The 13265-nt window shown below is 44.0% G+C and overlaps 1 protein-coding gene across 2 annotated transcripts in view; it reads right to left on the reverse strand.

Annotated features, from left to right (window-relative positions):
- Positions 1-13265, reverse strand: part of ACACA (acetyl-CoA carboxylase alpha) — a 403267-nt gene that overhangs the window by 38697 nt on the left and 351305 nt on the right. For both annotated transcript variants that reach the window (XR_008888830.1, XM_056557545.1), the window contains exons 52-53: positions 4312-4466; positions 4056-4226 (exon numbers count right to left, since the gene is read on the reverse strand). Coding sequence is in view for 1 of the 2 variants with exons in the window: in XM_056557545.1 (XP_056413520.1) it covers positions 4056-4226; positions 4312-4466 (326 nt within the window). In the remaining variant the exon portion in view is untranslated. The remainder of the gene's footprint in view (positions 1-4055; positions 4227-4311; positions 4467-13265) is intronic.

The raw sequence follows: 13265 nt of genomic DNA on the forward strand, positions 1-13265 counted from the left end.
GATGGAGTCTGTCTATGTACCTACGGAGGCGTTTGTTGTATGTTTTACCTTATTGGTCATGTTTGTTAATTAAACTGCAAAATTCAATAAATAGATACTTAAAAAAAAAAAAAAAAAAACATTAATGGTACCTTACATAAAAAAAATAAAACTATGTGCATCGGTACACCACTTGTGGCACTCTAACAGCAGAGTGGTGACAAGCAGATTTTACCAATTATTGGGGGGTCTAAGAAGGGTATCTTACAGTATCTGGTTTCCCTCTGACTTCATTCCTCTCCCCCTTGAACCCCCGGTGCCATTTCGTTCCCCCTTTATCACTTTATTTCCCCCTGTGTCAAACCATACCCCCTTACCCCCTGTGCCACATCATTTGCCCTTCATCCCCCATGCCATTCCATTCCCCTTTATTACTCTCTGTGCAAATTAATCACCCCCTCTTTACCAACCTGTGCCATTCCATTCCCCCCTTTATCCCCATACCATTTCTTCCCCCCAGTGCCATTTCATTCCCCCTTTATCCCCCTGTGCCCTGTACCAAATCAGCCCCCCCCCCCCCCTCACCCCTTGTTCCACATCACTTCCCCTTCCCTCCTCCCCCCTGTTGGTCTTCTTATTACTCTTCTGGCTCAGGTGCCGGGGCTCTTGTCGGGTTTTATGTTTTCCTGACGTACTCTGTGCTGCAGTCACTGAGAGGCTATGAGCAGCTGCCGCTGCCAGCAGTGACAAGTGATGTCACTCATCAGTGCCCATGGCTGCCACTGCTGGTCTCAGCAAGCACGAGGGGATGAAATGGCACAGGGGGTATCAAGTGGAAATGATGTGCCACAGTGGGTAATAAGGGGGGTCTGAAGGTTATGGCCAGCGGACGAACAGAAGCACAAGACCACTGTCTTCTGCTTCTGTGCTGGGGCTGCTGTAGAGGGGTGCAGTGGGAGCCAGGGCACCCGGGAGCCCCGGCCCCTTCCTGGGGTATTGGCTGTACACCCCCCTAAGAGCGGCCCCGTGTACAAGGTAAGGCTGGAACCAGGGGCGGACACAGACAGCAGAGGGCCCCTGTGCAAAGAATGTGCCTGGGCCCCCCCCCCCAGCACTGTGCCCCCTCATGTACCTAGACCCCACCAGAGGGCCTCCACTTACCCCGCACGTGTAGTGTCGCCACTTGACTTATCCACCACAGGTGGATGGAACGGCTCCTGAGGTGGGCTCCGGGTGGCCCCTGTCCCTCTCAGTGTGCGGCCCAGTGAGTACTCCCCCAGGTCAGCCTGACCCGTATCTAGCTGGGAGGCAGAGAGCAGTGCTCCCCTTTACATTCGCACCCCTGGACTTAGCACGACACCCCTTGGCACCCCCTGGTTCCTTGGCTTCTTATCCTTAGTGATAGAAGTGACTTACAGGCAGGGCCAGACTGGGACCAAAAATAGGCCCAGGCATTTTAAAATAAACAGCCCATTTTTATGGTGGGGGTCTGACTCATGGGACCCCCACCAATCACCTTGGTACAAGTGGCTCCCCAGATGTTGGAAAGCTGCAACTCCCATCATGTCTGAAGTGACTAAAGCTGATGGGACAGTCAGTAGACTACACAATGATATCAGTGACTACAGCTCTGATGGGACAGTTAGGAACATACACAATGATATTACTGACCTGAGTGACGTCTTCTCTGTTGTCTTTACTTTTCTTCATCTGGTCCAGACACCAGGATTTCTTCCCTCTTCTCTGCAGAGTCTGACACCTGGACATCATTGGTTCCTTAATTTGTCAGTAGATCCTCATCCTCTGTATGATGACAATAATCATTATAACCTTGGCAAATACTGTACCCCTGAATATAATACTGCCAACCACTGTACCCCCTGAATATAATACTGCCAACCACTGTACCCCTGAATATAATACTGCCAAATACTGTACCCCTGAATATAATACTGCCAACCACTGTACCAACCACTGACTCACCCCATACACCCCACGCACTCCATCCTCAGTCTCCTCATCTCCCCCATACACCCCACGCACCCCATCCTCAGTCTCATCCCCCCATACACCCCACGCACCCCATCCTCAGTCTAATCATCACCCCCATACACTCCATCCTCAGTCTCCTCATCACCCGCATACACCCCATGCACTCCATCCTCAGTCTCCTCATCACCCCCATACACCCCATGCACTCCATCCTCAGTCTCCTCATCACCCCATACACCCCACGCACTCCATCCTCAGTCTCCTCATCACCCCATACACCCCACGCACTCCATCCTCAGTCTCCTCATCACCCCATACATCCCATGCACTCCATCCTCATCCCCCCATACACCCCACGCACTCCATCCTCAGTCTCATCACCCCCATACACCCAACGCACCCCATCCTCAGTCTCCTCATCACCCCCATACACCCCATGCACTCCATCCTCAGTCTCCTCATCACCCCATACATCCCATGCACTCCATCCTCATCACCCCATACACCCCACGCATCCCATCATCAGTCTCCTCATCACCCGCATACACCCCATGCACTCCATCCTCAGTCTCCTCATCACCCCATACATCCCATGCACTCCATCCTCATCACCCGCATACACCCCATGCACTCCATCCTCAGTCTCCTCATCACCCCCATACACCCCATGCACTCCATCCTCAGTCTCCTCATCACCCCCATACACCCCATGCACTCCATCCTCAGTCTCCTCATCACCCCATATACCTTAAGCACCTCATCATTATTACACAGCTGACTACCCCCCCCCAGTCCTTCTCATCAACATTAAACCCCCTAATCACTACACCCCTGACCCCCCCTCTGGTCCTCCTTATCAACACTACGTTCTCCCAGACGCCCAATCCTTATCATTACACCACCAACCTCTTCAACACCCATCCTGTCCTCTTCATCATCATTACAATCCCCTCCCCCCACCCCCCTGCACCCGACCGTCGCTCTCCTCACCTTATCTGCTCAGCGATGCGGCCGTGTGAGGCGGGAGGGTTTGCTGCTCCTGTCGCTTCTGCCGGGGTCAGAGGCCATGACACGTGACGTCAGGGGCTTGGAACAGACGTGCGTGCCTGCGCGGGGCACGTCTGTTCCCATCAGCCCCTGGCCTGTCTGTCTACCCCGGCCGGTTTAAAGGTAAATTACTGCTGTCAGCGGCAGGTCCGGGACCTGTTGCTGCAGCAAATAGAATGAAGTACTGGCCGGGGGCCCTGCAGGGGCACAGACTGTGAGGCCCAGGCTGTAACCTGGGCTACTAGGTGGGCCCCCTAACACGCTGGGCCCCTGTGCAGCCGAACCGGCTGAACAAGTGATATGTCCGCCCCTGGCTGGAACATAGCCTGGTTGTCCCCTATTGGGAGTGTTTTGTCCCCGATTGGGTGTGTCCACGTCCACTATTGAGAGTGTCCCCTATTCGGAAGGTAAAAATACATTAAGTCTTATGGGACTCTGCCGGGGAATAAAAAACTGTGCGCTATTAGGAGGCGTCCACTAAGGGATATTTTACTGTACAATATTTTTTTTTTTACATATTTCTCAGATTTGATTTTTATAAAAAAGACAACATATAACCAAGGAACAATAAGGATATTATGGGAGAAGGTATGGGATTTTTTTTTCTGTTTTATTTATATAGTGCACATGAATTAGTGCACAAAGACATTGAAAACATTTTTGCGCTCCCTTAGGTATCAGAGAACACTTGTTGTATGCTGCAGAATGGGGAATGGTCACTGTTGCTTAAAAATTTGTCAGTAAATTCTGAAAACCAAAAATGCAGATGTAGATAAAAAGGGTAGCATGCACATGGGAGAAAGTCCTGTTTTCTAAGGTGAACATTAAAGGTTTACAGGAGTACACAAGATACAGGTTTTATAATTGACTGCTTTACCTGAGTGCCTTACTGTCTTTTTATATGAATGGATAATAATGCCCTGCTGGCAGCCTGCGTGTCACCCTGACCTGAAATGTTCTAACCATGTTAATTGTTTGAAAATGCTCATAAATAAATAGTTTAAAAAACTGCAAAAGAATACAGATTACCTGCTTACCTTGACAGTTCCTTCTACCTCAACAAACCATCGCCTTAGCATAGCTTGAATCTGCCCATCTGTTAACTCTGGATTTGCAGCATGGATCTTCTTCTTTGCTACATCTTCCAAAAGTAGTCTCCGTAACCTCCAGTAAAAAAATGTCCGCGATACTTTCCATTCCAAAATATCCTGTATGCAATGAACCAATAACATACATTTTAGGAGAAGGAAAATATTAAGCAAGACAAGTGCATACAATGAGGGCTGTACTTACAGTTATAACACCTTTTTCCTGCATTCTACCTGGTGTATCATGTAGATCTGCAAACTGCACGGCCACTTGGTGGTAAATCGGGATCAGGAATTCTTCTCTTTCCTTAAGCTTGTTTTCCAACTCTTTGCATTCAGCAGGACTAAGCTCTGGAGTTCCTAAGGATCAAATAACACAAACATTGTAGGAATAAAAAATGGCTACATAACAGTTGCAAATATGTCATGTGCCCCTGTAGTAGTGTTTCATTCTCCTCAGGTCCCAGTTTGAAAGCAGCGCAGAAGTAGCGCTTTGCCTCTCGTCCCATATCTGTTGTTATTATAAGACATTTCACATTCTGTATACACTTTGGCAGTATTCAGTTAACTCTTGCAGGGAGAAGCGAACTGCTTAGTGCTCTCACTGTACTGAGATCTCTGGTTCAGATTACAGTAAGTATATATCTGGAAAGATCACAACGCCACTGACTGCTCTCTGCAATGGCATAGCATTGAATAGTGTATGAAATCCAAGGATTGCATGTTATAGTCCTCTATAGGGACTAAAAAATGGTGTAAAATCCCCCCCTTTTCCCATTTAAAAAAATTATATAAAATATATAAACAAAAATAAACAAACATATGTGGTATCGCAGCATGCGTCCGAACTTTTATAAGTCCGAACTATAAAATATAACGTTAATTAAACCGCACGGTCAATGGGGTATACGTAAAAAAAATACCAGAGTCCAAAATTGCATATTTTTGGTAATTTTGTATACCCTAAAAAAATGTTTAAAAAGCGATCAAAAAGTACCATCAAAACAAAAATGGTACCAATAAAAACTACAGACCACGGCGCAAAAAATTAGCTCTCACACATCCTCGTCAGAAGATGACAATTTTAAACATATGCATTTTGGTTCATGTAGTTATAATTTTTTTAAGTAGTAAACCGTCACACAGGGGGCGGAGTAATGACGTCACGATACTCCGGCCCCGTGGTAGTCACGCTGCACACTCGGAGCCTCCAGCGCTGCAGAGAGCTTACAAAGGTGGGTGCTGAATGACCGATTGCGGGGTCCCCAGAGGAGGAACCCTGCAATCAGACATCTTATCCCCTATCCTTTGGATAGGGGATAAGATGTATTAGGGCCGGAGTACCCCTTTAACCACTTAAAGGGGTACTCCGGTGGAATTTTTTTTTTTTTAAATCAACTGTTGCCAGAAAGTTAAACAGATGTGTAAATTAAATTTAGGTAGAAGACAGACATGGTGCACATCTACAATCTTGCACAATGATCTAATTGCTTCTCAGCATAATTTCAAAAACTAACAGGTTGTTAGTATATACGTTTTGATCAAAAAGTACAAAGCCCACTCGCCACGTCAAGGCCACCTATTTAGAGTGGGTCCCTAACGTCCCTAGCATAAAAGGGCGTAGCACAGATGTGTAAATTACTTCTATTAAAAAATCTTTATCCTTCCAGTACTTTTTAGCAGCTGTATGCTACAGAGGAAATTCTTTTCTTTTTGAATTTCTTTTTTGTCTTGTCCACAGTGCTCTCTGCTGACACCTGGTGTCCCTATCAGGAACTGTCCAGAGCAGGAGAAAATCCTCATACATTGTTCCGGCTTTGGGGGCTTTGTAAACACACATGGCCTTCGATTCCAGACAAATTTTCTCTCCAAAAGCCCAATGGCGCTCCTTCTCTTTTGGGCATTGTAGTTTGCCCACAGAGCACTTTACATCCACATATGGGCTATGTTCTTACTCAGAAGACATGGGGTTACACATTTTGGGGGACTTTTTCCCTTGTGAAAATTTAGGGTAACACCAGCATTTTATAAAAAATAAATAAATAAAAGTTTGCATTTTTTCCATCCAACTTTAACGAAAATTTGTCAAACACCTGTGGGGTGTTAAGGCTCACTATATCCCTTGTTACGTTCAGTGAGGAGTGTAGTTTATTAAATTCTGTGAGGGGTGTAGTTTCCAAAATGTGTGTGTGTGTGTGTCCACTGTTCTGGTACCACTGGGGGCTTTGTAAACGCACATGGCCCCCGAATTCCATTCCAAACAAATTCTCAAAAAAAAGCTCAATGGCGCTCCTTCTCTTCTGAGCATTGAAGTGCGCCAGAAGAGCACTTGACATCCACACATGGGGTATGTCCTTCTCTGAAAAAATGGGGTTACAAATTTTGGGGGGCATTTTCTCCTGTTACCCCTTGTAAAAATTTTACATTTTGGGGAAAAAACAGCATTTTAGTGAAAAAGAAAAATGTCTCATTTACACATCCGACTTATACAAAAAGTCGTCAAACACCTGAGGGGTGTTAAGGCTCACTGTACCCCTTGTTACGTTCCTTGAGGGGTGTAGCTTCCAAAATAGTATACCATGTGTTTTTTTTTTTTTTTTTTTGCTGTTCTGGCACCATAGGGGCTTCCTAAATACGACATGCCCCCCAAAAACCATTTCAGCAAAATTTGCTTTCCAAAAGCCAAATGTGACTCCTTCCCTTCTGAGCATTGTAGTTCGCCCGCAGAGCATTTTATGTCCTAACTTCCATACTCCGAAGAAATGGGGTTACAAATTTTGGAGGGCATTTTCTCCCATTACCCTTTGTAAAAATTGCTAATTTGAGGGGGGAAATACTGCACTGTAGTGAAAAAAATATTTTTTTCATTTACACATCCGTTTGACATCCGAAAAGTCGTTAAACACCTGTTGGGGTGTTGAGGCTCACTGGACCCCTTGTTACATGCCTTGAGGGGTGTAGTTTCCATGTGTTCTTTTTTTTTTTTTGCTGTTATGGCACCATAGGGGCTTCCTAAATGCGACATGCCCCCCAAAAACCATTTCAGCAAAATTCACTCTCCAAAATCTCATTGTTGCTCCTTCCCTCCTGAGCCCTCTAGTGCACCAACAGATCACTTTACATCCACAGATGAGGTATTTCCTTACTCGAGAGAAATTGGGTTACACATTTTTGGGGGCTTTTTCTCCTATTACCCCTTGTAAAAATTCAAAAACTGGGTCTACTGAAAGTGTTATGATTTTTAGAAAGTGAGGAGAAAAAACTAAAGTGCAAAAAATCCTTAAAGGGGTACTCCACCCCCAGACATCTTATCCCCTATCCATAGGGGATAAGATGTCTGATCACTGGGGTCCTGCCACTGGGGAATCAGCAATCTCCCTGCTGCACCCATTGTTCGTTTAGAGCGTTGGGTGCAACGCCGGAGGCTCATGAGATCACGAGCGGGGCACAGCCGTGATGTCATGAGCCTCCGGCGTTGCACATCGTCAGTCATCAGGCACGGAGCGAAGTTCGCTCTGTGCACCAGATGTCTGGGGTGCCGCAGGCAAGATCGCGGGGGTCAGGCATCTCATCCCTTATTCTTTGGACAGGGGATAAGATCTCTAGGGGTTAAAAAGTGCATCTTGGACCACAAAAAAAAGTTCTCATATGGCTATATTGAGAGAAAAATTTAAAAGGTATGGCTCTTAGAAGGCAAAGATAAAAAATGAAAAAAAAAATGATAATCAAAAACTAAAATAAGCTGGTTATTAAAGGGGTACTCCGGTGGAAAACAACAGATTTGTAAATTACTTCTATTAAAGAATCTTAATCCTTCCAGTACTTATCAGCTGCTGTATGCTCCACAGAAAGTTCTTTTCTATTTGAATTTCTTTTCTGTCTGACCACAGTGCTCTCTGCTGACACTTCTGTCCATGTTAGGAACTGTCCAGAGTAGGAGCAAATCCCAGTAGTAAACTTCTCCTGCTCTGGACAGTTCCTAACATGGACAGAGGTGTCAGCAGAGTCAGCAGAGAGCACTGCGGTCAGACTGAAAAGAAATACAAAAAGAACTTCCCCTGTAGTACACAGCAGCTGATAAGTACTGGAAGGATTCAGATTTTTTAATAGAAATAATTTACAAATCTGTTTAACTTTCTGGCACCAGTTAATAAAAAAAAAAAAATGTCTTCCACCGGATTACCCCTTAGTTAAAAGGGGTGAAAGCTCTTCTCCCCTTTTATAAAGGACCCCCTTCTGTTAACAGGACAGTTTTTGTAAAGTGGTCCCTTGCTCTAAAGAACCTGGAATGACTGTAATCCACTATGGGTATAGTAGTGGCTTACTGTATACAAATATATTATTGAGTATTTTAACAGTACACAGCGACCAATAGTGGTGGCTGCAAATAACCAGAATGTTATATAAACTCAATGTGTGTGTGTGTGTTCCAGCATCACTTCCAAATGGCTGACGATATTTCGATAAAACTTACTACACGTCACATATATGTCACATAAAAATATATGATAGTTAAATTAACCCTAACCTACCCCCTTACGTGATGAATGGTGTTTTTGTCTTAAGTCCCATGCAAGTATATAGAACTTCCAGTACCTTTCTCCAAGCTCTGCTCTGCATCTCCTGGTGGGTGCATCAGTCCAGCCACACATCATTTCGCAAAGCCACACCCACAATTTAAACCACACCCCTTTTATTTTGTACCCTTTTTGTACATTTGTCATGGTTGCAAATCATGCCCACTTCCACAAAACCTCGCCCTCCTTTTATTTTCACCCTACAATCTCTTCATCACTACAGTCTCTTCATCACAATGATAAGATATGAGGACGGGATCTGAGGTAGGGATATGAGGACGGGATATGAAGATGAGATATGAGGAAGTACTTCCTCCTATGTTTTTCCACCCCCACAAGGATTAGGTAGGGAAAACAAGGCAATGCCGGGTACTCAGCTAGAAGGAACTAAATATGAAATGAAGATCAGGGTTTGAGTCTTCATAACAAACTACATAATAATTACAAGTGGCTTTTTTTTTTTTTACTGTAAATGGTAGCTTGTGCATATTATTTACATCTTTCCTGTTACACTGTAAGCAGTGATATAGGAACACATCCCAAAATATGCAAAATATCCTACTTAGTTATGAGGTATTAGGTATGAAGCTGGGGAAGTTAAAGGTTATGCAGTGAATTAACAGTTTTTCAGATGATGTCGGTATGGGTATAGTACATCTATTTTTATAATTAGAACAAAGACATTTACCCGGGTTCTAGTAATTCTTAGGTCTGGGCTTAACTGCCAAGGTGAGTGTTTGTGAGCATACTTGGATGACCACATTTATTTGAAAGGAGGGAATAAAAAGAAAATTGCAGGTGCCAGAGTTCAGAGCTGTTAACTCCTATGGTCAAGTAAATGCCTGGAGGGTTGCCCTCTATTAAGACATAAGGAGGTGCTCTACATAAAAAACATGCCCCCTTCCAAACGAGTTTTTATGCACCATGCACTTGCAACATGCTCTGAATTTGATATCAGGAAAGGAAGCGAGTGCTGTAGCTGATCCAGCAGAATGATGCCAGATACAGTGGCAGTAAACTTCTAGCAGGTTAATAAGTCCTGAGTCACAGATCATACGAATGAGTTGCAGTCGAAGATTAGCAAAAATGCCTGAAGTATAGCAGGTAATATAATGGTAATATTGTATTGCTCCCTATAAAATGCAATGCTTCAAGCATTTAAAGGTTATTTATATGGATATCAGGACACTGATCCTACTCAATTTTATGTTTGTGAACATTATTTGTTGCATTAGAAAAATGTTAAAGGACAGCAAAGGAAGTTTATTATATCAGCTAACTTGTGTATTTATCTACAATGATTGCATTATTTTATATTACATTCTCACGAACAAATAGACAAATTCTATCTAAATACAGGCTGTGATACTGATCCTGTAAAGTAGACACTGCTACTAAAAACTGTTTAAGGGTAGGGTCACACGTGCCATATTTTGGTGCGTATTTTCTGCAGCTAATTTGGCTATCCATTGACTTCAATGGGCAGAAAAATATGAAGCAAAAATATGGTATGTGTGACGCTACCCTTAAAGGGGTACTCCGCTGCTCAGCATTTGGAACAAAATGTTCCGAAAACGTAGAGCCGTCAGCTCGTGACGACACAGCCCCACCCCCTCGTGATGTCACACCCCACCCCCAATGCAAGTCTTTAGGAGGGGGAGTGGCCGTCACCAACAAAATATTATATCTTAAGTACACAGATAGGGATGTTTTTGAATGGGTTTATGTTAGGGATCGACCGATTATCAGTTTGGCCGATATTCACGATTTTGGACGTTATCGGCAATTACCAATAATCTGATAATGCCCCGCGCACCGCCACCAGCGCGCTGCACCACCCACCCCTCCGCCCCCCGCCGCTGCCCCATTGCCTCCCCCATCCCCGGTTTTATAATTACCTGTTCCCGGGGTCAACGCTATTTCTGGCTCCAGCGCTGTCCTGTGTCCAGCTCAGGAGGACGGCGCCGGAGACAGAAGTAGAGCGGGCCCGGGAACAGGTAATTATAAAACCAGGAATGGGGGAGGCAATGGGGCAGCGGCGGCGGTCTCTGGCCGGAGCGGTGCTGTGGGGGGGCGTGGCACGGTGCAGGGGGGGGGGGGGGCTTTTGATTAATTCAGTCGGTGGCGGTGATAGGACTCAGGACCCCAGGACAGGCAGGGGGAGAGAAGCGGGTGGTGGCGGCGGTCTCTGGCACCGCAAAAGCCGCTGCAGTTCATTGATTTAAAGTGCCCGCTTTAAATCAATGATCTGCAGCAGTGTCACCGGGGGGGGATAAATAGCCGTTAACTTATACCGGAATATCGGTATAAGTTATCGGCTATTGGCCCTAACCTCCACAGAGTATCGGTATCGGCCCTAAAAAAACGATATCGGTTTATGTTGTTTTTTTGTAACCCTAAAAATATAGAAAGGAAACAGAAATAATAAAGTATATAACGTAAGGTCAGCTTTCACTCCCGCCCCCCCCCCAGGATCCCGCCGCCGCTGCCCCATAATTGGATTGCACAACCCAGCTGAGGGAAGTGAATGCATAAGGAGTGAGGGCAAGCTCAGTGCGTGCCTTGTACACACCCCTTCCTCTTCAGTGGATGTCACAATAACTTATTCACAAGCAGTACAGAGGGATTTGTGAGCCAAATAGAGATGCTAGACAAACAAAAAATATGTGTAAAGAATCTGCACGACCTAGTGAGTAATATATTTTTTCTGGAAAATAAATAATGTGCCATTTGCTTTTAATGTTTTTGACTCCTTGCGGTTTCCGTAGTTTAACTATCTTCATTACTTCCTTTTACTATGTGAGTTAGGATAACAGGCAAAATAAGATGCCTATAATATAAACCTTTATTTTCTGTCCTAACGTTTATACAACTGTATAAAATAATACATCCTCTATTGTGCCGCTCGGCTCTATTGTTATTGGAATTATGCTTACCTTCTGATGCATGGTCCAGGCGCTCTACAGATTGTATTATTGTTTTGATTGTCTTTTTCAATATACTTCAGCAGTCTTAATTAACTCAATCGTGACATGCTGGCTGTGCTTATTCATATTAATATTTCCAGCGTTACCTTGATCAGCTGTAGTTGTTGAACAACGGGGCAGCCTCTACGTTTTGAGTAAAGAAAGGTTTCTACACCAGCAAAGATGGGGGTTCTTTACTGTAAGAGCAGTGAGACTATGGAACTCTCTTCCGGAGGAGGTGGTCTTGGTGAACTCTGTCAGAGAGTTCAAAAGGGGCCTGGATGCATTTCTGCAGAGTAATAACATTATATGTTATGTTATGGATCAATTTAGCAGGGACTCAATAGGGATATAGGTTGAACTTGATGGATTCTGGTCTTTTTTCAACCTTATGAACTGTGTTACTGTGTTATACATACATTTTTATAAATCTATATATGTTAAGATTATTTGTAATTCTGTGGTATTATGAGGCCATGTCTCTTAAGATGTGTAAGGGTACGTTCATAAGAAAATAATCTGCTGCAGGTTTCCTGAAACTGAAATTCTGTTGGATTCCACACAAATTTCATTCAACAAAGCTTGCTGAACAAAATTGTGGAATTCCGCCAGAATTGAGGCGGAATTCTGTGTTCTCTAAACACAGAATTCTGTGAAAGTTCAAGCCCTGACGAAATTCCAGACAGGTCTTTAAATTTTGTAAAGTGGAGAATTTCAGCGGCAGACATTTTGCAGAATATATGTAGCGGAAAAACCACTGTGTGAATGGGACAGCGGAATCCCACTAAACATAATGGGCTTTATATTTTGGCGGAATTTCCCAGTGTGAACACAGCCTTAGGATGTATTCACATGTACAGATTTTACGAACATTTCCATGTAAACTTTATAACTGAACACAGTATCAAATTTGCAGCAGATCCTGTACGTGTAAATAATGTGGATTTGAAGTTGCGGATCTGAAGTTGCAGACTTTACAATGCAAATCAAAAATATATAAGAATTGCCTTGTAAAATCTGGGTCAGCAAATTAGGATTTTAAAACTTCAAATCTGCAGCAAACTTTTGAGCGTGAATGAACTCTTAGAGTATATTCACATGTGCGTATTTTGCCGCAGATTTTCTGTCGCTAATTTTCCTACCCATAAAAGTCAAAGCAACAAAATCTACATATTTGTACGTACCCTTATGGTGTATTCTCACTCACTGGATCAGCTGCACATTTAAAGTTGTAAAATCCACCGTTGCAGATTTTGCAGGGTAATCATAAACACGTAAGAATTGCCTTGTAAAATTTGCACTTTTAGGTCCACAAATTGCGGATTTTACAACTTCAAATCCACAGCGTATCCTGTGTATGAATATGTCTTTAGGGTCACACATAGCGTAAACACAGTGTATTTCACATTGCGCAAAATCCACAGCGGTAAATATGTTGTATATTCTCCTAGGAGCAGACACACAGGGCTATCCGACATGAAATACCCTTAAGTTGTATTTTACAAGCTGACCTTGGTGCCACATCAGGGTCCTCTTTATATGTGTGGTTTTGAATAGAGTATTATGCATTTGCCTGAGAAAAGGTCTAGTTTGAACCTGGAAATGGTCAATTTATA

Source organism: Hyla sarda, chromosome 2, assembly GCF_029499605.1.
Source record: "Hyla sarda isolate aHylSar1 chromosome 2, aHylSar1.hap1, whole genome shotgun sequence".
NCBI lineage: Eukaryota > Metazoa > Chordata > Amphibia > Anura > Hylidae > Hyla > Hyla sarda.